Source organism: Carcharodon carcharias, chromosome 16, assembly GCF_017639515.1.
Source record: "Carcharodon carcharias isolate sCarCar2 chromosome 16, sCarCar2.pri, whole genome shotgun sequence".
NCBI lineage: Eukaryota > Metazoa > Chordata > Chondrichthyes > Lamniformes > Lamnidae > Carcharodon > Carcharodon carcharias.
In genome coordinates, this window is record NC_054482.1 from 42,852,666 (window position 1) to 42,877,796 (window position 25,131).

The 25,131-nt window shown below is 45.6% G+C and overlaps 1 protein-coding gene across 3 annotated transcripts in view; it reads right to left on the minus strand.

Moving 5' to 3' along the window:
• The window catches only part of LOC121289016 (E-selectin-like), a 38,772-nt gene extending 25,819 nt beyond the window's left edge, over positions 1-12,953 (minus strand). For 2 of the 3 annotated variants that reach the window (XM_041207902.1, XM_041207900.1), the window contains exon 1: positions 12,848-12,953. In XM_041207902.1, the coding sequence (XP_041063836.1) occupies positions 12,848-12,850 (3 nt within the window). In that variant the 5' untranslated portion in view covers positions 12,851-12,953. Of the gene's footprint in view, positions 1-1,097; positions 1,115-12,847 lie in introns of those variants that run through there. The other variant, XM_041207901.1, reaches the window with a different exon arrangement.
• Between the last annotated feature and the right edge of the window lie 12,178 nt (positions 12,954-25,131).

Genomic DNA, 25,131 nt, shown 5'->3' on the forward strand with positions numbered 1-25,131 from the left:
CCTAGGATCTTAAAGGAAGTACCTACAGAGATAGTGCGTGCATTGGTAGTAATCTTCCAAGAATCCTTAGATTCTGGAAAAGTCCCAGAGAATTGGGAAACTGCCAATGTAGCACCCTTATTCAACAAGGGAGGGAGACAAAAAACAGGTAGCTATAGGCCATCTAGCTTAACATCTGTTATTGGGAAAACGTTGGAGTTTAATATAAAGGATGTAATAGCAGAGCATTTAGAAATACACAATAAATCAAGCAGAGTCAACATGGCTTCATGAAGGGGAAATCATGCCTGACAAATTTATTAGAATTCGTTGAGGAGCTAACAAACAGGATAGATAAAGGGGAACCTGTAGATGCAATATATTTGGATTACGAAAAGGGGTTCAATAAGGAACCGCACATAAGGCTACTTAATAAGATATGAGCCCATGGTATTGGGGGTTGTATATTAGCATGGATAGAGGACTGGCTAACTAATAGAAGACAGAGTTGGGATAAGGGGGGCATTTTCAAGATGACACTAGTGGAGTGCCGCAGGAATCAGTGCTGGGGCCTCAATTATTTACAATATATATTAATGACTTGTATGAGGAAAGGGAATGTACTATCGCCAGGTTTGCGGATGACACAAAAATAGATGGGAAGGCAAGTGGTGAGGATGACACAAAGAGCAGAATTTTATTGCTGACTTGCAAATGGCAGAGCTCACATGTCAGTGCTTAAAATGTCGCGTACTGACGTCGGGTGAGCGTCCCAACGTCAGCGCGCGGCATCGTGATATTTAGCTGGGCGGGCGCTATGAAGCGTGATGCACGCCCGCCATTAATTAAAGGCCTTGTTAGGGCCCTTAACTCAGCAATCGATGCCAATTTTGAGGAGCCCATGCGACCTTCGCCTCGGCACACAGGCCCAACGGGCAGGCAGGTAACTGATTTTTTAACAAACCTCATCCAAGGGCGGGATATGTGGGCTCAGAGGGGTTGTTAATGTTTTATCAGAAGTATTTATTGCAGAAAGTGTTTTAAGCTTGCCTGTGTGATTGTTACCAGTTCAGATCAATTTCCAAAAGCTATTTGTGTACTTTGAAGCTTCAGCTCACCAGTCTGCAGACAGTAATCTTTATCAGGCTTGCAGCTTTCCGGAGGCCTCCATTTAGCCTGGGGGTATGGGTTCTGACATCTCCACTGGAGGCAGCTCCTCTGAGGAAGAAGGGAGGGATAGAATAAAGAGGAGGCCAAGAGTGGACAATCAATCTCCAGGGAACCCACTTTTGGGAAGCCAGGCACAGGCACAAGGGGCGCAGGGTCAAGAGGTAGTCCAAGGTGGAAGGGTCCGCAGACGACGCCACTATTCTGCTGCCAGGGTTTACAGGCGGTGAAGCAGCTACCTCAATATGACTGAGTTGCAGTGCCGAAAGTGGATCCGACTCTCAAGGGGGTCATTCAACTATATCTGTCAGATGATTGGCCCTGAGATCTCCCCTAACTGTGTGGGTGGACACCCCATGCCAGCGGCTCTGAAGGTCACAGTTGCCCTCCACTTCTTTGCATCTGGCTCCTTCCAGGGCTCGGTGGGTGATCTTTGCGGCGTCTCCCAATCAGCTGTTCACACTTGTGTCAAGCAGGTTACAGACGCTCTGTTCAGATGGGCATTGACCTTCATCTTCCGCTGCGACCAGGCAAGTCAAGGTCTTCATCTTCAATGGTACCGCGAGCCAGAGGCTTCGCTGCCATTGCTGGCTTCCCCCACGTCCAGGGTGCAATAGACTGCACACATGTGGCCAGCAAGGCACCAGCAGGTGAGCCCGGTGCCTTCGTCAACAGGAAGGGCTTCCACTCCATGAACGTGCAGATAGTGTGTGATCACAGGATGCAGATTCTACAATCCTGTGGAAGGTACCCAGGCAGCTCCCATGATGCCTACATCCTCAGACACTCCCAGGTTCCGGTGTTCTTCAGTGCTCCAGCCCGGCTGGATGGATGGCTGTTGGGTGACAAGGGCTATCCCCTCAGAAGGTGGCTCATGACGCCTCTCCGCCAGCCAAGAACAGAAGCTGAGGAGCGCTACAATAGGAGCCACGGCACCCCAAGGGCTGTGGTGGAGAGAGCCATCATTCTTCTCAAGATGCGCTTCCATTGCCTGGACCGCTCAGTACCCCCCAGATTGCGTCTCTGTGATAGTGGTAGCATGCTGCGCTCTGCACAATCTTGTGCTGGAAAGTGGGGATGCAGTTGACAATGAAGACCTTGACGCAGTGGATGAGGCTGCACGTGATGAATCCAGCAGTGGCTCAGAGGCTGAGGAAGCAGAGGGCAATGATGAGGGGCAGCACTCCAACCCGCTACTACACCAAAAAAGCAGGGACATCCGGGACACTTTAATCCAATGAACCTTCAGCTAGCTCCACACACACATAGATCTGCAGGACCAGTATTGCCTGGCGCTTCCACACGTGGCACTTAGGTTTACATCTTCCACCTCATCAGCTGCAACTAAGGGCTTAGTACAGAAACATCAATGTCCACTCAAACACTCATGAGATGTCTGTGAAACAGACAAACGCAGCACAAAGGAAACACCCTCAGCCATGGTCAGAAAAGTGGACTTTATTGCCACCAAAATAAACAAAAAATGTCGCTCTGATGCACGTAATGAAAAATTCCCTAATCTAGGGCCAACACAAAATCACCAGTGACAAACCTGTGGAGTGCCTAACATGCCTCATGCTTACGTTTGCGGGTGCTACGTCTAGGTGCCGTCCCATTGCTCAGAGTGGCTTGTGAGACAGCCTGCTGACTCTGCTGTCCTGTTGGGCTCGATGACCTTGGCGGCCGTCCTCTGGCCTGTGGAGCCTGTGATGGCCCCAGCAGGGAGGGAGTGGCCAGTTCCAGAACTGGCACCTCCCCAGTTGTCGCAGCCTCAACGGATGCAACGGTCACTGGCAGATGGACGGAGGAGCTGCTGCCCTCATCCGAAACACCCTGAGAGGAGATCACAGTGACGACAGGCAGCTGCTGTGCTGACGTGAGGTCACAATGGACCGCCCTACTCACTGCAGATGGATGGGCACCGAGCTGGGGCACTTGGTGCCCAGAACATCTCCCACATTGCCAATGATCACCTGTGGCCATTAGTGCTGTGAGGGCTTGCAGGTCAGAGCGTAACCCAATTAGATGATTATCGATCTGTTGGAAGCCCCTCTCCATGAGAGTTGCTAATCTCTCAATGGAGGAAGCCTGAAGCTCTGTCCTGAGGTTCATGCCTTCACTGACATTCTGCCTGAATTCCTCCACCACAGAGACCAAGTGAAGCAACCCACATGCAACCCTTTCAGATGCTCCCACGCACCCATTCGCTTGTCCTTCAGCTGCTGCATGGCGGACATCTCCAGAGGCACATCATCAGTGCCAGACTCAACATGTGCCTGGTCCCCTGCAGTCCTCCGGCTGCTGGCACCATCTGCACTCTGTCCATGCCATCTCCTCCAGCGATTGTGAAGTGCCCTCTCTACTGTGCCCTGGGACACTAGCTGACCCCATAATCCCCACCGATGTGGTAGTCACTGCGTTGGTGCTTGGCTCGGTGAAAGGATGTGACACAAGTTGCAAGTGTTGGCCCTCAGGTGTGGAGGGGGGGCTTTGGACGTGTTGGTGGCGGCCATGTGGTGGTGATGCTGAAATTAACAACAAGGACAGTGCATCAGTTAGCGTTCAGTCAGTAACACCATTCATCCCTTCCCACCTCCCCCAGGATCATAATGCGCTCAACCTTAAGAACCTAAGGAGACGAACATTGGTGGGGTGGTAAATAGTCAAGAGGAGGCCCAAACATTACACGCTCATACAGACAGGTCGGTCAGATGGCCTAAGGAACGCTACATGGAATGTTATGTGGATAAGTGTGCGGTTAAGCACTTGGGCAAGACAAACAAGGTACAGGAATACATGAGAAATGGTAGGACTGTGGAAAGTAAGGACGATTACAGGGACCTTGCTGGGCAGAGCCGTTAAGGTAGCAGAACAGGAACATAAGGCGTTTAACAAGGTCGAAGCCAGACTTGCCTTTATTAGCCGAGGAAAAGAATGTAGGAAAAGGGAGGTCATGTTGCAAATGCAGAAAATGCTGTCGCGGCCACAGCTACACTTCTGCGTTCAGTTGTGACCTGCGCTTCATGGGAGGGATGGCATTGGAGTGGGGAGAGTGCAGAGGTTCCTGACCAGGATGCATGCTGGCCTGGAGAGTTGGTGTTATGAGGAAACATTGCAAACACTTGCGACATTTGCCGTGGAGCACAGGAGATTGACAGATCACATTATTGACCTACATACCGTTATGAGGGGCACAGACTGGGTGGACAGGAGGCAACATTTCCCCTTGGCGCAGGGATGACTAACGTGGTGGCATTTATTTAAGTTGAGTGCCATGAGGTTGACAGGTGAGGTGCTGAGGACCTTTTGGACAGTAATGTGGGACACACAGGCTGAAAGGGTGGTGGAGGTACAAAGCCTTCTAAGATGCTATAAGTCTTTGGATGTGCAGCAGCGATGCCATAGCATGTTAGGCCTTGGGTATAGTGATCAGAAATGGCATAAGGTGACCTTGGAAGGTGGTGGAGATGCAAATCCTCAAGGGGCCGAGGGACCTTTGTGCATGACCCACACGTCCGACTGTATCAGTCTGTGAATGAGCAGTGTTGCTGCATTAACGAATGCAGCAAACATCAGTGTTTTAGATGGTGGGGAGACAGAGTAGATGGGACTGTGGCCCTCAAATACCTGGCCGCTGCACCCCAGCCTTGCTGACACCTGCCAACCTGGCCGCTTGCCTCCTCCCCAGCTTCAAGGCCTATTCCCCAGAAGTGATGAGGTGCTGCAGCACGGCGTGCCCACCACCAGTCCACAGACACTCCCAGCTATTGTTCTCTGTTTTTGCCTGCAGAACAGAGAAGAGCATTTATTGGGGCTGATCGCTCATGTACTCTGCATGCGCACGCCGCACCCCAACCACATTGGCCCATCTGAGACCTCCAGCGGTTCCTGTCCACACTACTGGTGATCAGTCACCAGAAAATAGTACGGCTGCTCCCAACCCCTTTCCTCAACGGCCACCTTTGACACATTTGGCGTCCATCACTTTGAATCATACATGGATCTTAGTGCCCATGGCAAAGAGGGACAACTAGGTGCGGCGCCAAGGCCAGCAGATGGCTCTTGGCCATGACATCTTGAGGCTCCCCTTCCACCATCTCATCACCATCAATAAGACATATGTTGGAGTTCTGAGTATGTGTCTAGCTGCCTCCATTGCAGGTTGCCTCCAGACTACTCAAATGTGACAAACACCAACCTATGCTGCGGGGAGAACCCATCTTCTTCTCAACCACTAAAGCTGATGTAAGCATGGTCACTATCTGTTTGCCTACCCAGCGTGCGCCTAACGTCCAATGCAATAACGACACTAAGATGTTGGGTGGGGGTGGAAAGAGGGCCTCAAAGGCTAAGGTTACCTGCTGAGTCAAATGGCCAAGGCTGACATGGTATTCACCCTTCCAGAGCGCAGCAAATTATCGAAGCATTTGCGGCACTGCATTCCGGTGCACCACACAGCATCTTGAGAGCTTACAGCCTTTGCCACCTCCTGCCACACCTGCCTGGTAACGTGGGGGCCCTCCTCCTCCCAACCTTGAGAAACAACACCTCCCAATGATTTGACACCTCTTCCAGGAGGTCAGCAAGGCAGGCATTGGAGAACCGAGGGGCACATTGCCCCCCGCTGGCCTACCCTTTAGCCTGCCCCCCTCATCCTCCTCCTCTGCCCTCACCTCTTCTGGTGTCTGGTAGCTGGCCATGGTGAACAGCCTAAAGGAGACTGCCTGGCCGTTCTTTATACAGACTGCTGGCTCCCCATTGGAACCAGCGGTCTGAACACGCCCACCACCGATTTAATTTTCCTGATGAACAAGGGAGTCTGAAACGTGCTGGGTGGGCCTTAATTGGCCTGCCCGCACAAAATGGCGGTGCGGCCCATTTCGCCAGCGGCGATTGGCTCCACACCCGCCGCCGATTGGGTCGAGCCCGCCTGCCCGACAAACACAAAATTCAGCGCAAAGAGTCTACAGAGAGATTTAGACAGGTTAAGTGAGTGGGCAAAAACTTGGCAGATAGAATATAATGTAGGAAAATGTGAGATTATGCACTTTTGCAGGAAGAATAGAGGAGTTGAATATTATTTAAATGGAGAAAGACTGCAGAAAGCTGCAGCACAGAGAGATTTGGGGGTCCTTGTGCATGAACCCAAGAAGTTAACATACAAGTTCAGCAGGTAATGGGGAAAGCAAATGGAATGTTAACCTTTATTTCAAAGGGAATGGAATATAAAAATAGGGAAGTCTTGCTAAAATTATACAAGGCACTGATTAGACCACACCTAGAATACTGTGAACAGTTTTGGTCACCTTATCTAAGGAAAGGTATACTGGCAGTGCAGGCAGTGCACAGAAGGTTCACCAAGTTGATCCCGGGTATGGAGGGATTTTCTTATGTGGAAAGGTTGAGTAGGTTAGACCTGTACTCATTGGAGTTTAGAAGAATGAGAGACGAACTTATTGAAACATATAAGATTCTTAGGGGGCTTGATAGGGTAGATGCTGAGAGGTTGTTTCCCCTTGCGGGAGAGTCTATGATCAAAGGACATAATCTCAGAGTAAGGGGCTACCCGTTTAAGACAGAGGTGAGGAATTTTTTTTCTCTAAGAGGGTAGTCAATCTGTGGAATTCTTTACCATGGAGGGTTGTAGAAATTGGGTCATTAAGTATATTCAAGGCTGAGATAGATTTTTAATCAGTAAGGGAATCAAGGGTTGTGTGGAAAAGGAATGAAAGTGGAATTGAGGATTATCAGATCAGTCATGATCTCATTGAATGGCAGAGCAGACTAGATGGGCCAAAAGGCCTACTTCTGCTCCTATGTCTCATGGTCTTATCTTTTTCCACTTTTCTGTAAGTATAAGAACCATTTTTGCAGAGTTCATGAATGATTACCAATGTCATGGCTTGAGTTTATATTTAATGTCTGATTAGGCAATCTTCCAACAGCTGCCTTAAAATGTGAAAAGAATTATTAAACTACCGCACAACTAATATTTTTCTGATCACTTTACATATGTACGTACCATTCCTTTTACAAAGTATTACAAAGCATTTATAGCACAGAAATAGGCCATAAGCCCCAACAGGACTATATCAGTGTTTATGCTCCACATGAGTCACCTCCTCCCAACTTTCTTCGAATAACCCCATCAACATATTCTATTCTTTTCTCTCTCATGTGTTTTTCTATCTTCCCCTCGAATACGTCTACGCCATTTGCCTCAACTACTCCTTTGAGAGCACGTTCCATATTCTAACCACTTTCTGTATAAGGAAAATTTTTTTGAATTCTCCATTGGATTTATTAGTGATGATCTCATATATGTGACTCCTAGTTCTGGTCCTGCCCATTAGTTAAAACATCATCTCTTTATCCTTCCTATAGATCCCAGGTCACCCCTCAATGTCCCCTTTTCCAGAGAAAAGGGCTCCAGCTTGTTCAATCTTTCCTGATAGGTATAACATTTCAGTTCTAGTATGTTTCTTTTGCATCTACTCCAGTGCCTCTATACCCTTTAAAATGGAGATTAGGGCCTAAATTCTCACTCCTGACAAAGTCAGGACATTTCTTGGCTCTGCAAACCCGACCTGGGAGGAAGTGCCCTAGAGATGGGATTTATGTTCCAGGGTGGTGCAGCAGGGCCACGCAAGAATGAATGCGGAAGCTGCCATGTGCAGAGGCAGGCTGGATGGAAGGCCTGCCTCTTGCACCGGCACTTTGTCAAAGACTTTTCAAAAAGCATTAGAACAAGAAACAACACTCACATTGCACTCACACCCCCTCAACCGACCACACACTCCCCATGTCCCATCAATGCCAACCCATGCCACCTCATGCCCTTTACCCATCCCCAAGTAGCTTCCCAGAAATAACTGTAAATCAGGAAATGGAAGGGAGGGAGGAATTCAGGAAAGTTACAATCACCAGGGAAGTGGTACTGAGCAAATTGTTGGAGCTGCAGGCTGATAAGTCCCAGAGTCCTGATGGACTTCGTCCTAGGGTCTTAAAATAAATGGCTAATGAGATAGTTGATACATTATTTTTAATTTTCCAAGATTTCCTAGTTTCGTTAGATTGGAAAAATAGCGGTTGTAACTCCTTCATTGAAAAAGGGAGCGAGACAGAAAGCAACAAATTACAGGCCACTTATCTTAATATCTGACATAGGGAAAATGTTAGAAGCTATTATTTAAGATGTTATAGCAGGGCACTTAGATAATTTCAAGGTAATCAGGCACAGTCAACCTGGTTTTGGAAGAAGGAAATCATGTTTAACCCATTTATTGGAGTTATTTGAAGAAGTAATATATGCTGCGGATAAATGGGAACTGGTGGATGTACTGCATTGAGATTTCCAAAAGGCATTCAGTAAAGTGCCATATCAAAGGTTACTGTGAAAAATAAGAGCTCATGATGTAGGGGGCAACTTATTGGCATGGATACAAGATTGGCTAGCTAACAGGAAACAGAAAGTAGGCATAAATGGGTCTTTTGCTGGTTGGTAAGATGTAACATGTGGTGTGCCACAGGACTCAGTGCTGGGGCCTCAACTTGTTACAATTTATATAAATGACTTGGATGAAGGGACCAAAGGTATGGTTGCTAAATTTGCTGATGATACAAAGATAGGTAGGAAAGTAAATTGTGAAGTAAATTGTGAGGCGGCTAGAAAGGGATATAGATAGGCCAAGTGACTGGGCAAAGATCTGGAAAATGGAGTTTGTGAGAAAATATGAAATTGCCCATCTTGGGAGGAAGAATAAAAAGGAGCATATTATCTAAATGGTGAGAGATTGCGGTGCTCTGAGATGCATTAGAATCTGGGTCTCCTAGTGCATGAATTGCAAAAGGTTAGTAGGCAGGTACAGCAAGTAATAAGGAAAGCTAAGAGAATGTTATCATTTATTGTGAGGTTACTTCAGTTATACAGGGCATTGGTGAGTCCACATCTGGAGTACTGTGTACAGTATTGTTCTCATTTAAGAAAGGATATATAAGCGTTGGAAGCAGTTCAGAGAAGGTTTACTAGACTAATGCCTGGAATGGGTGGGTTGTCGTATGAGGAAAGGTTGGACAAGTTAGGTTTGCATCCACTGGAGTTTAGAAGAGTAAGACATGACTTGATTGAATCATATAAGATCAGGGTGGATGTGGAAAGGATGTTTCCTCTTGTGGGAGAATCTAGAACTAGGGGTCACTGTTTGAAAATAAGGGGTCGTCCATTTAAGACATAGATGAGGAGAAATGTTTTCTCTCAGAGGGTCGTGAATCTTTGGAATTCTCTCCCTTAAAGGGCAGTGGAAGCAAAGTATTTGAATATTTTTCAGGTAGAGCTGGGTAGATTCTTGATAAGGGGGTGAAAGGACAACAGGTATAGGAATGGGGAATTGAGGTTACAATCAGTTCAGCCATGACCTTATTGAATGACAGAGCAGCCTCGAGCGGCCAAATGGCCGACTCCTATTCCTAATTCATATGTTCCTTTACACTCCATGCCACCCTATCCCCTTCCAACAACCTCATAACTCCTCATACCCTCCATGCCAACCTATGCCCTCTACCCACTCCCATGATCCTTTATAGCCCCTATGCCAATCTATGCCTTCCATCAGTGCCATGGCCTTTTATAGCCCCTATGCTAACAGTCTCAACTCTTGCCAAACCATGCCTCCCCATTCACCACCCTTTGCCCTTACACCTACTATGCCAACTCACCCAGTGTCCACCATGGGCAGACCTCAGGAGCATGCTGTGATTAAGTAAAATAAAGTTCTACCTGTCTATTTCAGACTTTATGGATTCCATTTTAATTGCCCCATGCTGGGCATTTTTTTGGCAGGGGGATACCCCACCACCTTCCCACCTACCCCAACCTCAGCCCCATAATACAGCGGATGGGCAGGCGCTGAAATTGGCAGATCACCCACCATATTTAAATAGACAATCAAAGGTCAATTGGGCTTGGTACCTAGTTAATTGACCATGATAATATGCTGCCAGTGTCATAAATGTTTGGCGTGTATAGTTGGGCAGGAGTAGGCAGACCAATTTTTAAGTCATCATTTCAAAAGATGGGAAGGAAGGGGGTTTCTATCTTTGGGGGCTGTCCTTTGCAGATTGGGGGCAGCCTCCCACTAAGAAAGAACTCCCCCCTTTCTTCCTGCCCACCTGCAGCCTTAAACCCAAACCCCTCACCCCCACCCTCCCACCCTCCTCCCTCACCTGCCCAAACCCTCCCTGCTATGATCCTGGACTTACCTGTTTCCATGGATCCATTGGGCCTTCCTCCTCCTTGTTGCAGTCCTGGCAGCAGCTATTAATAGGCTCTTCATGCTTCCAGGACTAATGGAGCTGCTGGCCAATCCAATTGGCCAATCCAATTGGCCAGCAGCTCCTGAGGGCGAGACGTCTCCCAGAGTGAGGGATGGAAGTCTCACTCTGCCATTGTTTAGCCCACCTACAGTACCTTATGGCTGCGGGGTGGGCTGGTGTGGAGTGGGTCAGCTCCACGCTGACTTTGCATCTGGGTGGCAAGCCATCCACACCCCTGTAATATTCAGCCCTTTTTTTTAAAAACACTGTCATTCATAAAATCCTGTTCACTACATTTACATTCCTTCAACTACATAATCCCTTATAAGAACAAACATTTTATTCAAATGTTTAATTCCTTATAAAAACAATTGGAATGCATAGTCCCACTTCAAAGAATCCATAACAACTTGGAGTGTCAATAAAACTGTAAAATGGAAGATTGTGAAATCAGTCATGCAGCACAAAACCAGTATGATAGCCCTCAGGTTTATGTCAACAGGCAGAGTGAAATAGCAAGCAATGATATTTTTTAAACACTCCACACAGTTTTTTCAAAGATATAAAGGGCAGGAGTTTTAAATTCTTTGACAGCTTGACAGTTGCTTTTGACACTTTTGGCAGTTTATTTTGGCACTTTTGACAGTTCCTATTAACAGTTGCTTTTAACTGATGCTTTTGACACATTTGACAGTTCCTCTTGACAGTTTCAATGCATTTATGCACTTTTTAATGCACATTCATGTGCACTTTTAACAATCCCAAAGGTCATATTACCTCTTCCAAAGGGCACCTGACTTCCCCCAAGAGGTAGATCATATCCCAAGTGTGTACCATGCCTCTCCAAAAGGATAACACACCTCTCCAAAGGACTCCGCAAAATTCAAACCTGCTCCTACCAGGTCTAATCTGCACACATCATGCTTCATCTAGGTCACCAAAATTAGACATGAGTGGAGGCAGCTGCTCATTTATATGTGCAACTGCCTCAGCAAAACACCCATGCGCAAGATACAGTTTGCCTCCACTCCTACCTCGTGAAAATGGTAGATGCCATGTTCGGGGGCAGGACTTCTGGATTTTGGCCTCTTCTGCCATCTTCACAAGAGCAGAGAGGCTCTCTGTCATAGCAAAAATCCAGGCCTAGAGCTCTTTACACTACTCCAAGTTTGGTCTAATCAAGGGTCTATACAAGTTTATCATATTTTCACTGCCTTTCAATTCCACCTCTCCAGTAACTATGTCATCATGTTTGTTATTTTTCATATCACTGTGTATTACCTAGCATTTCCCAATCTGAGATACCACCTGTTAATTTGTTAAATCGCTCTAGAACATCTGCCTCGCTTATATAGCTTAGTATGAACTATAGGATTAAGATTTCTGGATGGGCCACTTTCCCCACCAAAAATCATTTATAAGTAAAAATCAACATGACTTAGAAAAAAAACAGGTTACCTGGATATTAACACATTGCTATTTTTGGCAGCTTGCAGTGCGTAAATTGGTTGTTGAGCTCCTTACATTACAACAGTCATCACATACTACACTTCAAAAATTATATAATTGGCTGTAAAGCCCTTTGGGGCATCCTGAGGTCACGAAAGGTGCTATATAAATTCAAGATTTTCTTTTAACAGGGGTCTCAGGGGTGGTATGCACTGATCGCAACAATTAGAAATAAAACTCTCTCTCTCCTGATCAATAACCTTTATTGCTCAATTCTCAGTCAACTAATGATTCAATTTTTGTATAGCCTAGGGTGGGCAGATATTTCAATTTTTTACCTTCTAAAGCAGACTGTGTGCCACATTTTAGAAAAACCAATTACAATGCATCATTGATTAACCTATGGTTGTAACATCATATCAACAGCGTTGGCACTTTTACTTTAGCTATTGACTCTTGTGTCTTAATATCCACTTTATTTCCACACAAATCTGCCTGATTGCTTTCTTACTGCTGTACCACAATAATCCAGCAACCAAGCACAAGAGCATCTTTACTTCACACTTGAGAGAATATCCATCTCTGGCTCCCTTTCAAAGAAAACTAACCACTGTTCACAAACTAGCAGTGGTTCTGTGAGACAACATGTCTTCGTCAAAATATTATTCATTATGGTATACCTTTAAACTATTTAAATCAGATTCAACCACACGCAACATTTACAAATATCTATTTTTCCTTATTCACTATTCATGATGAAACTAGCTTTTTTGACAGTTCATGGACTGGTTGAGCTAAATTGCACGTTTCTTTGTTGTAACTTCCGGGTATTTTGTTTCTCTGAAATATTTATTTTTCCCAGTTCTTTTAATTTCTACTGTTCTTCTCATGATTTTTCAATAAAGTTCCACTAAAACATAATAAAATTAGCTAAACTTACCATTTCAGGAGTATTCTTATTTTGTCGTTGCCTTTTGCACCACAACTTTGCCTAACTGATGTTTTGTTAACTACGAAGCACTGCGTTCTTCTATAAGAAACAGCAATTCAGTGAGTCACATGCCTGTTTACAAACCAAATGCCTCCACCCTGGCCACACCTGTACATCCTCCCCTCACTCTTTATTCTTTGGCCAACAAGCTTCCTGCAATGCTTGCCAAAAAAAAACACTGCAAAATGCAAAGGTGGTGTCCTTGGTGTCTTCATAAGTATTGAATAGCAATAAAAATTCAATTTTACCAAATGGAAATACAAGCAGTCACCACTTACCTCACCCATCCCCTTCGGCAAAACTTGCCCTTGGATAAAGGGCATCTTCCATAAGTAGCTGTGTCAGTAAGTTGTAACTGATTAAAAATAGGATTGAACCAGGATCATTCTTAGATGTAAAATGTGTTGATTGATTAGGAAATACCTTAATGGTTTTGTTAGAAGCTGGTGTGAATGTTAGGAGAAAGGACCACTGCGAAATTATGAATTTTTCAAGTGTTTGTCATTTTTAGCACAGCTGAAAATAGGATATATGGCAGTAATAAGCTTCAAGGTGGCATTTTATGAATATATTATGGCTCCTTGGGGGAGGTGATGGTGTAGTGGTATTGTTGCTAGACTGGTAACCAGCAATGCAGGGAAATGCTCTGGGGACCTAGGTTCAAATTCTGCCATGGCAGATGGGGGCATTTAAATTCAATAAAATACCTAGAATTAAAAGTCTAATGATAACCATTGTCATAATAAACCCATCTGGCTCATTAATGCCCTATAGGGAAGGAAATCTGCTGAACTTAACTGGCCTACATGTGGCTCCAGATGCACAACAATGTGGCTGACTCTTAAACGCCCTCTGAACCAAGGACAATTAGGGATGGGAAATAAATGCTGGCCTAGCCAGTGATGCCATGAATGAATTTTTAAAAACTCAGAAGTCAGCAATTAATAACAGTGAAAGAAAAGCCCTAAATAAGTAGGTGGTCATTCTAATCACTGTAGGTAATATGGGATATTCCAACATGACTAACTTTTCTAGCATGTGACCTAGTTATACTTGGACCAAGTTTTAACACAGTTGAGAGGCTGTAGGCCACACTTCTACCACAGACTGACCATCCTTTTATTGAATAACTGTTCATGACACTATTGATACACTATCAGATAATTCACATTCTAGCAAATGGTTTTTGCTTCATGTCCACTCAAACTTTTTGGATTATGTAGCATTCTTACGTACACAGGTTTTCCACCAATCTATAGCCAAAGTTACGGTGGGAGACCAGGGACCCTAAGCGGAAATTTTATAGCTGAGATTAACATCGACATTTGGGCCATCCTTGTTCTTGGGTGATGTACTTTTATCATCAGCATAGCCTAGGTCTCCAAACAGCCATCTATGAAATCTGCATGGCTCCTTAAATAATCTGAACACCATTGGCTGCTGTAGGATGGAAGAATCATGGGGACCATCAGGACAACAGGCATTAAGATGCATAATTCAGTTCCAATGGTCAGAGATCACCTGCATCTCTTCTTTCCACTTGAGGGTGCAAACGGGATCTCACTTTAACAGGCCAATAAAGAGATCGTACCTCTGATAAGCGCTTGTTTGGTTGGAATCATCATGGTTGAATAGCACCAGAAACCCTCATCCAAGTGATTATTTTTCATATGTGCACCCAGGCAGTGAATGTAGGCAAGGTTTCTGGTTATAGGAAGGAAGTCAACACAGACAATTCTGATCATGCTCTTATCTGATCGAGCATACATCCAAGCAGAGGTTAACAGATAACAATCAGAAGCAGGAACCCTGGCTGATTTCTCCCCTCCCTACAATGGGGTCATGTTTAGTGTCTTCACAATTGCACTTTACGCCTTCATCTGTCCAGGTACTATTTCTGCACCCCTTTCCTGATAGTACTGCCTTTGATGTTACTGTTCCTCAGATACTCCCGAACTTTCATTTCTCTTTTTCATGATTCATCCATGGGATGCAAGTATCGCTGGCTAGGTCAGCATTTATTGCCCACCTCTAATTTCCCTTGAGAAGGTGGTGGTGAGCTGACTTCTTCAACCACTACAGCCAAAGTGCTTTAGGGAGGGAGTTCCAGGATTTTGACCCAGCAGCAGTGAAGGAATGATGATATAGCTCCAAGGCCTGAATTTCACGCTTGGCTGCGTTCCAAGTCAGCAGACCTGGAAGCGGATGCAAAATGTGCTTCTGCCCACTACCTTGTGACAATACCATTACACTCTGAGGGACAATACCCTCAATGGCTCCAACCAGAGGAGAGTTTTCCCCCTGATTCTCATTGAATCCAATTTTGATAGGGCTCCTTGATGCCACACTCAGTCAATGCTGCCTTGATTTCAAGGGCAGTTACTCTCACCTCACCTCCGGGGCTCAGCTCTTTTGTTCATGTTTGAACCAAGGCTGTAATGAGGTCAGGCGGTAAGTGGCCCTGACAGAGCTCAAACTGGGTATCAGTGAGCAAGTTATTGCTAAGCAAGTGCTGCTTAATACCACTGCTGATGAACCCTTCCATCACTTTACTGATGATCGAGAGTAGACTGATGGGGTGGTAATTTGATGGGTTTCATTTGTCCTGCTTTTTGTGTACAGGACATACCTGGGCAATTTTCCACATTGCCGGATAGATGCCAGTGTTGTAGCTGTACTGGAACAGCTTGGCTGGGGCGCGCGGCAAGTTCTGGAGCATATTGCAGTATCCAGTGCCTTCAGCCATTTCTTGATAACATGTGGAGCCTCCTCCTCCAGTGAGTTGTTTAATTATCACCACCATTCATGACTGGATGCGGCAGGACTGCAGAGCTTAGATCTGATCTGTTGGTTGTGGAATCCCTTAGTTCTGCCTATCACTTGCCGCTTCTGCTGTTTGGCTTGCTGTAGCTTCACCGGGTTGACACTTCATTTTTAAGTATGCCTAGTGCTGCTCTTGGCATGCCCTCTTGCACTCTTCCTTGAACCAGGGTTGATCCCCTGGTTTGGTGATAATGGTAGAGTGAGTAATATGCTGGATCATGAGGTTACAGATTGTCATTGAGTACAATTCTGCTGCTGCTGATGGTCCACAGTGCCTCATGTTTGCCCTATCTTGAGTTGCTAGATCTGTTCGAAATCTATCCCATTTAGCATGGTGGTAGTGCTACACAACCTGATGGAGGGTATCCTCAATGCGCAGATGGGACTTCACAAGGACTATGCTGTGGTCACTCCCACTGATACTGTCATGGACAGATGCATCTGTGGCAGGCAGGTTGGTGAGGATAAGGTCAAGTATATTTTTTTCTCTTGTTGGTTCCCTCACCACTTGCTGTTCCCCATTCCCAATGCTTTTTCTTCCTGTATGAATCATGTATGAATACAGTGAGTATTGGCTTGCTATTAGAGGACGGTACTAGAATAAATGCATACTTCTGTGGAGGGGTTCTCATCCACCATATCCTCAGTGGAAGATCCTGGGAAATGCAACCTTTTTGTTTTTAGGATTGCATCTCAGGCTGTTGGTTTTTACCAAGTTGGAGGGCAGTAGGTCACGGGGTTGTGGCTCAGGTTCTTACAAATCCTCTGCTGGTGACAAAGAGTCACTTAAAAATGCTTCACTTCATTGAAATAAGGGACTTTGGTTTAAAAATTTTGCTTTGGGGCAACATTTCACCTGATTTTGTTTCAGTGAAACTTTAAATAAAACAGAAATGTTTTCATGTTTTCTATACTCATTATTGTATTGCAGTTGTAAATTGATTCTAAAAGGAAGAACTAGTAACTGGAGGAAATCTTTCCATTTTATTTCCACCACACCCTTTCACAGTAAATATTGGAAACCTAGCTGGTTTCAAGGAAGCAGCTCTGAGAATGTTACATACCCACATATTATTTTATAGCTCCTATGTAGGCCACCAAAACAACCACAAATAATGTGATTGCTCCCCCCATTCTGAGCTGTAGAACCACCTCTGTAGAGGTACTTTGTTCTTTTGCATTCTGGTTAAGACAATTGAATTTTCTATCTCTGAAATTCTGTGTAAATCTGTTAAGCATAAAGGTATTTAACATTTAAAGGTAGATTCATTATCAGTAATTTTAACAGAAACTGAAAAAGATTGATGGTGATTTAAAAATTTTGGGAGGAATTGTCCCAGGTTTGCACTAAGTGCGGAAAAGGGCAGAAAAAAGATGTTTTACCCTTTGGTTGCAATGGTGACTTTTCACGCTGTATCATCCCAAACCCACTTCATTAACCATGCATTCCCAGGAAACATGCCAGGTCATTGGCACCTGCCCTGTCTTCACTTTAGGGCTTCAGTAAACTGGGCGCCATATTTAAATGCCACCCCTGCAAAGAGCTAGTACATGAGCATCTACTGGACGCAGTGGAAGGCCCACCGCGATGTCCTTTACTCTTGATCTGGGCAAAGACCAGCAAGCAAGGTCACTAATCCTGCATGGGAGACCGTGGCAGCGTTAGTCAGCGCCAATGCCCTGCAAAAGAAGACAGCCACCAAGTGCTGAAAGAGGATGAGTGATCTCTCTCATTCCGCCAGGTTAAGTCACTTTTCTCATCACTCTTAAACCCATCACACATCCACAGGGATCTCACACACTGCCTATTCAAGGGAAATCACCATTCACTCTCTCACACACACCTTAATTATCTTCATCTCGTCCATGGGACCACTCACCACCCATACATGCCAGACATACTTATCATCTAGTCTGGCAGGTGTCTTGCTTACACTCTCTCCATCTGTACTCATGCAGGACAAGTTGGCATACAACAAAAGTGGGAGGCCACGGAAGTCAAGGTCCTCATGGACTTTGAAAATAGAATCACCCAGTTAGCCAGCGACATTCTGGACCGTCCCTGTGCTGACAGTGAAGTCAGTGGTGAACAATCAAGTGAGGATCCAGCAGTGCTACATCCATCAGACAACAATGCTGTGAGTGAGTTCCCCTGTTCTGTGGTCTCCTGCCATGCACTAATTATCTCTCCTTGCTTTTGCAGGCAATTTGGGAAACAGCCGAGGGGGTCCACGACCCAGGTCTTTGACTCAAGCCACCTCAGAAGAGGAATCTGCAGAAACCCTCATTGAGGGAGTCAAATGTTCACATAAGGTATGTGGGGGTCTATGGAGTGTCCCCACTGCATGTTGTCATCATCCTCCATGAATCTAGCAGCTAAGAGGGCCTCCTAAGCATGTCTGCCTCGTCTAGCCAGTGAGATAGCCTCATCATCATCCTCACCTTCAAGGACCTCCTCACCCACATCCCTATCAATGTCCTCCTCATCAGAGGGTGTGCAGCTCTTCCTTCTCCTCCTCAGCCAGCTCCTCTTACCGTTGCAGCATCAGGTTGTAAAGGGCACAGCAGGTGATTACTGATGTGTGACACCCTCTGCGGACTGTATTGTAGTGCTCCACCAGACCGGTCCCGGCACCGGAACCTCAATTCCAACATCCTGATAGTTTGCCGCACCAAAGTGCAAATTGCACATGAGCCTCATTGTACCTTCTCTCTGCTGCAGTCAGAGGCACTGTATGGATGTCATCAACCATGTCCTCTATGGGTAGCCCTTGTCCCAGAGGATCCAACCCTGCAGCCTCTCTGGACCCTGGAAGACATCAAGGATCTGAGACCTACTGAGAATGTAGGAGTCACGGACATTCCCTGGGAACCCTGCGCCGGCCTGTAGGTTGTGTTTGTGGTGGTCGCACACCAGCTGAACATTCCACAAGTGGAAGCCCTTGTGGTTGACATAGTCAACCGCCTGTTGCCATGGAGATCTGAATGCCACATGAGTACAGTCAATGGCATCCTGCACCCGTGAGAAACCTGAGATCTGGGCAAATCCAAGTGCTCTTGCTTCCTGGCTTTCCTGATCCCTGGTGAAATTGAGCACCGCAGTCACTTTCACAGCCACTGGCAGTTGATGACCCCCATGTCCCTGTGGCACCAAATCCTGCAGTAACTAGCAGATGTGACCAACCAGTTCCCTGGACGTACGCGGTCTTCGGTGACACTGGTTCTCGGTCATCTGCAGCAATGACAAGCGCCGTCTGTAGACCTTGGGTCTAGCTAGGTTTTGACCAGCGACGGCTCACTGTGTCTCTTCAGCTTGCGCAGGAACCCCAGCCACCTCTTTTTGAAGGTAATCCTCCTCCCTCTGCCCAGCCAGGTGCCTCTGTTGCTCGCTTCTCCTTCATCTCTTCGCTCTGTATGCCATGTGGCATGCAGGTAGGTCACCAGGCTCCTGATGTACTCCTCCTACAAGATGAAAGAGAGAAACGCATGGGTTAGCATGGGTGTACTAAGAACCTCTCTTGGTTAAGTCTGAAGGCCCCTTAACATATCCCAGAGAATGCTGGCGATCACTTGGATGGCCAGAGTTTAGTGCGCTGCAGGACTGCCTGAAACCCCACCAACTCTGCCCCCCTCCACCTGACCGATTGGCGGCAGCTTGCCCACTGGACTGCATGCTGTACTCTCAGCTCAGGCACAGGCAATCTCCTAACCCGCAATGCAAGCTGCACTGTTAGTTTGAACCATGGGGGAGGTGGGTCCGAACCGGGATGCTGACATTGCAAGGGACTGTGAGCACCCATCAGTGACTGCTCCATGGGCAGCTTTAGCAAGGAGATTGTACAACGTGTCCAGTCGTCCAATTGTTCTGCTGTCCACTAAAATGCTCATTAGTTTGCAGACTGTGCTGGAGGGGTGAAAAGCACTGGAGCATTTTGTGGCACTTGCAGGCCTCTGCATTGCTTGAGTGGGCAGATAAGCTAAAGGTCGGACTCCAAGCATGTCAATGTGGCTGCGTCTGAACTGTCTCAACTCCCCCCTTCCGACTGCTGTACATGTTTTTGCACTACCATCAGACTGGGCTGCCTTACACCCCACAACTGCAGTGCAGCCCATGCTCCCCCCCCAGACTAGCCCCACTACAGCGCGGCCCTTGCCCTGGTACCGTACTATCAGCCAGCCAGGAAAAAGCGACTTGCCTGTGCCCACACGTGAATGCATGGCCCCTCAAACTTGAAGTCCAACAGGCGATTCTCACGAACGCTACACAACATTAGTGAGCATTCACCTCCAAGTTCCACTCGAACTGCAGCTCGCCAGGTGCACGCCTTATAAATGCTGTTGTGAAGCATGTCAGTGTGCAACCACTCCAACATGCTCAGATGTTCAAGCGACAAGCTGGACTTAAAATGAAGTATTAAATTGAAGTTCCTGACATCTGGCGGCAGGAAAGGTGGCCCGCCATTGACGGGCAGAGCGGACCATTGCAAACTGGCTTCATGTCGGCGTGAAACCAATTTTTGGCCCGCCCGCCACATTGTCCGCTCACGCCTGCCATGATTCCCAACACCAACAGGCATGGAAAATTCTGCCCTTTGTTTTTTTAGTGTTTTGGCCTTTTTGAATATGCTTAATTTGAACTGAGTACAGGTGAAACACCAGATGCAGGGGTGGAGGTAGAAGAGGAACTGAACCTAATGGTATGGGTGAGCAAAATTTGATATAAATAGTAAAAGGCATATAAATAGTAAGAGGAAGAATGGGGTCAGTCAGGGACCGCAAAGGGAGTCTGCAAATGGAGGCTGAGGGCATGGTTGAGGTACTAAATGAGCATATTGTATCTGTCTTTACCAAGGAAGAAAGTGCTTCCAAAGTCATGAGGAAGCAGTTGAGACTTTGACTGAGCTAAAAGATGATAAAGAGGAGGTGTTAGAAAGGTTGGCTGTGTTGAAAGTAGATAAGTCATCAGGGCATGATGGCATACATTTGAAGAAACTGAGGTAAGTAAGGGAGTTGTGGAGGCACTGGCCATAATCTTCCAATCCTCCTTGGTGGTGCCAGTGGACTAGAGAATTACAAATGTTACACTCTTGTTCAAAAAAGAGTGTAAGGATAAACCTAACAATTGCAGGCAAGTCAGTTAACCTCAGCTGTGGGCAAGCTTTTAGAAACAATAATCTGGGATAAAATTAACAGTCAATTGGACAAGTGTGGATTAATTAAGGAAAGCTGCTGCCTCTGCAGTTTCCAAGAATAAGATCTCCTTCCCAGTCAAGTAGGTTGGCACTCGTTACCAGTGTTTGATAAGGCTCCTGTCATTGAAGGGCTACTCCACCCCTCCCATGACCTCTGCCTCTTGCCAAGTTGTGTGGATTCTTCTGCTGTGTGGAGAAAAAGCAGAGAGGTGTGCAAGTTCATAATGGCCTTGCCAAGAGGAGGGAAGAAGACCATTTGTGGAGGGTGGCTGTGAGGCATGAGTGAGAGAGGGCAGGCTGGGGGTGAGTCTGAGTGTTGGCTGCCCAGAGGGGATGTGAGGTGCCTGCAGAAAGAGGAATGAGTGGAGCTGCTGTTGACCTGAGGAGTACTGTGCAGGGGAATGCTGGGAAAGTCAGAGCGTAGGGCTTGCGGCCTGAAAGTGTTTATGCCACTCACTTTTCCTGCCCTCCTAAATTCCTGGATCCTCTCGCAGCATGGTCTCCAGGTTGGAGAAACCACACCTGCTGCTGGCTTCCTCAACCACTTCAATTCATGCCTGCTTGATTTGAGCGGTTCTCCTCCTTACCTAAGAGCTCACCTCAGCTCCCACACCAGGAACTCCAGGTAAGAGTGGAGAGATCCGGGGAACAGTTTTCCCATGTTTTCTCTCCACTCTTTAGCCAGCCTTTCAAACCCTGAGAAAGGTTTCATAATCTCACTTCTGAAAGCCTGGCTCTAAATGTTAATACAAATTACTCTGGTCTATCCTTTTTAGGTCCAAAGTGGATATCATTAAAATTGTATACATTGAAATCCATTTACCAATCTGAAATAAAAATAGAAAATGCTGGTAATACTCAGCAAGTCTGGCATCGTCTGTGGAGAGAGAAACAGAGTTGCATCCGCAATTTTTTTGTTTTTATTTTTGTTTTTATAACAGAGTTCATGTATCAGGTCTGAGGCCTATCAGAACATTCTGATGAAAGGTCACAGACCTGAAAAGTTAACTCTGTTTCTCACTCCCTGTTGGATACGTGGCTTTCTATCTCATCACCTAAATCATTAATAGGGGACTTTATCAAATGCCTTTCTGGAATACCATATAACTAACATCAGTAGACATTTCACCGTCCAATCAGTTCATCACTCCTTTAAAACATTCAATCAGATTTGTCAGGCATGATCTATCATTACAAATCCACGCTGCCTCTGATTGGCTGAAAACTTTTAAGGTGTTCAATTTCTCTATTCTTAAATATAAATTCTAGTAATTTCCTGGCAGCAGATGTAAGGTTAACTAGTTTATAATTCTTTGGTTTCCCAAATGAGAATAAATTTAGTTTCACGTGGGAGTGCACCACTTAATGTTTTTTCATCTGATTCCTTTGTATGCTACTTTAATGGAGTCATTAATCCGATAGCTTTAACTGGGGTAACAAATATGTTTTTGTTAAAAAAAAGCTGCATCACTCAAGGAGGAAATTAAACTCCTCAGTATTTCATCACAACATCTCAAATAACATTTAACTCACAAAGCTGTCACTGACAGTGGTCCCGACTTTGGTGACAGTACTGTGAGGTAGATGAGGTAGAGTTTCTGCCTCCACATGCACTGATATTCACCTAAAGAGGTACTGCCACTATAAGGAACAATATGGCAAACATAAATACTGCTATATGTGCTGATCAGCAGTCAGAGAATCAGAGGGGATGAAATCAGTCTATGCCATCACTGCAAAACAGGTACATAGAGAATGGGCAGCCTTTTTTTTATTCGTTCACATGTTGGCTAGGCCAGCATTTGTTACCCATCCCTAATTGCCCTTGAGAAGGTGGTGCTGAGCTGCCTTCTTGAACCACTGCAATCCATGTGGTGTAGGTACAGCCACACTGCTGTTAGGGAGGGAGTTCCAGGATTTTGATCCAATGACAATGAAGGAACGGCGATATATTTCCAAGTCAGGGTGGTGAGTGGCTTGGAGGGGAACTTCCAGGTGGTGGTGTTCCCATCTATCTGCTGCCCTTGTCCTTCTAGCTGATAGAGGTTGTGAGTTTTGAAGGTGCTGTGGAAGGAGCCTTGGTGAGTTCCTGCAGTGCATCTTGTAGAAGGTACAAACTGCTGCCACTGTGTGTCAGCAGTAGAGGCAGTGAATGTCGAAGGTCGAGGATGGGGTGTCAATCAAGTGGGCTGCTTTGTTGTGGATGGTGTCAAGCTTCTTGACTGTTGTGGGAGCTGCACTCATCCTGGCAAGTGCAGCGTGTTTCATCACACCCTTGAGTTGTGCCTCGTAGGTGGTGGTCAGACTTTGGGGAGTCAGGTGGCGAGTAACTCTCCACAGAATTCTCAGCCTCTGACCTGCTCTTGCAGCCACAGTATTAATATGTCTAGTCCAGTTCAGTTTCTAGCAAATGGTAACCCCCGGGATGCTGACAGACCTTGAAGGCGGAGAGTCAGCACCCACCATACCAGCTGGCAAATGATTCCAAAGGCAATTAACCAATAAGCAATTTACGTTAGGCTAATTGGAAGACTGCTTTCAACTTTTGTGTTGAAAAGTCTTCTGATCTCCAACTCTCTATGAATGGGGTAGTAAGAGAAAATGGCTTTTTGACAGCAAAACTAAGGGCAGTCAGTTTAACAGCGAAGTGATTACAAATGCTGGAGGATAGTAAAATAAAATCTTGTTTAAGTAAGAAGACTCATCAATGTGGGAAGGCAAGGTATGTGCTTTATTTTGGATCATTTTATAAATATACGTTAGTAGAACTAAGTGACTTTACTCATATTGCTCAATATTTCAACTTACTGTACATCAAAGCAGTTTGACAATTCAAACTTTATTAATTCAATCTGCCTCAGATTCCAAATTCAGAATTGATCAAACTGAATTCTTCTAATACACCAATTATATTGCTTTCTGATGTCCATTATTTGGAACAAATCTGACCCTGTCTGAGGGACAAAGAAGAAGGTTTTGGAAAATTGGGACTACTTGTACTGATTGTCCCAGAATATATTGCACAATGTTACAGTAATAACATATGCATCATTACATAACTGTGATGGATTTTGCAGCCTACAATCTGTAACTCACACTGTCTAATGCTTGTAAAAGCTGTCCTGAATCCATACAAAATCAGACCATCTAAACTGCATGTGGAGTCTGGAATTCAGTGGAATTATCAACCTTCTATCCCCTCTTGTGCAGTATAACTGTGTTATTTTAATTTTGTGATGCTGGGAAAATTTAGTAAAATTGAAGTCAATTTTGGCAACTTATTAAACAGTAAATAAGCAAAAAAATATTCTTATCTTTGGCGACATAATGGGGAATTTGAATTGTGAAAAGCTGTTGGGGGGTGTGTTGGGGAATTTCTTCTTTGTTAAATAGGTTTCCTCTTAAAATGCTAAGAGGAAAAGGAAAGTCTCCAAGTGACTTCCACTTCTCTTCGATAGACAGCAGTGTCTTGTATTTTGTGCAGCAGCAGTCCCTTCAAAGCACCTGCTTCCTGCATGTGTTGTTTTTCTTCTTTCTATCTCCGAGTCCCAGAAGAGACAGAGTTGTGAAAGGCATGTGACTAACTGGCTATCTTGTCTACTGAAGAGAAGAGAAAGGAAACGAGGCAGGAGAGTTGAACAATAACTCTGTTGCAAAACAATATAATCAAGAGCAAGAAACAATACTCACTTACTGTACATGACACATTTCTAGGGAGAGATCATACATTTGCTAGACTTGGCTCCAAGTCGCCTAAGAACTTCCTGCATGGTCGGATTCAATGGTTCATCTGTTATTCATATCTGCATGTCAATTGATCTAACATAGGAGAATGAGAAAAATAGGAATCAGTCCAGTCAAACACAGATCTCCATTAGTGATACAGTTCATTCTGAAATTAGGGTCTTAAACCTGAACAAAGGAAACTGCCATGACCATGGGTCATAGCCCCAAATTACTTGCAGACATATTGGCCAGAATTTTCCTCCCATCTGGGGGGAAGTTTAGGAGCAGGCGCATGGAGGCGCGCCTCTGATCGGCACCCCCAATCGGAGGCGCACTGCCATTTTACGTGGGCAAGCCTCCCTGTGCGGGCGGGAGGGGGATTCCCTAAGCCAAGAGTGTGCTCTTGCGCGCATGCGCACGAAAGATCGCACTCATCTCCCTGAGGCTAAGTGCTGCCTCAGGGAGATTGGCTCCTGTCTGAAAATATTACCC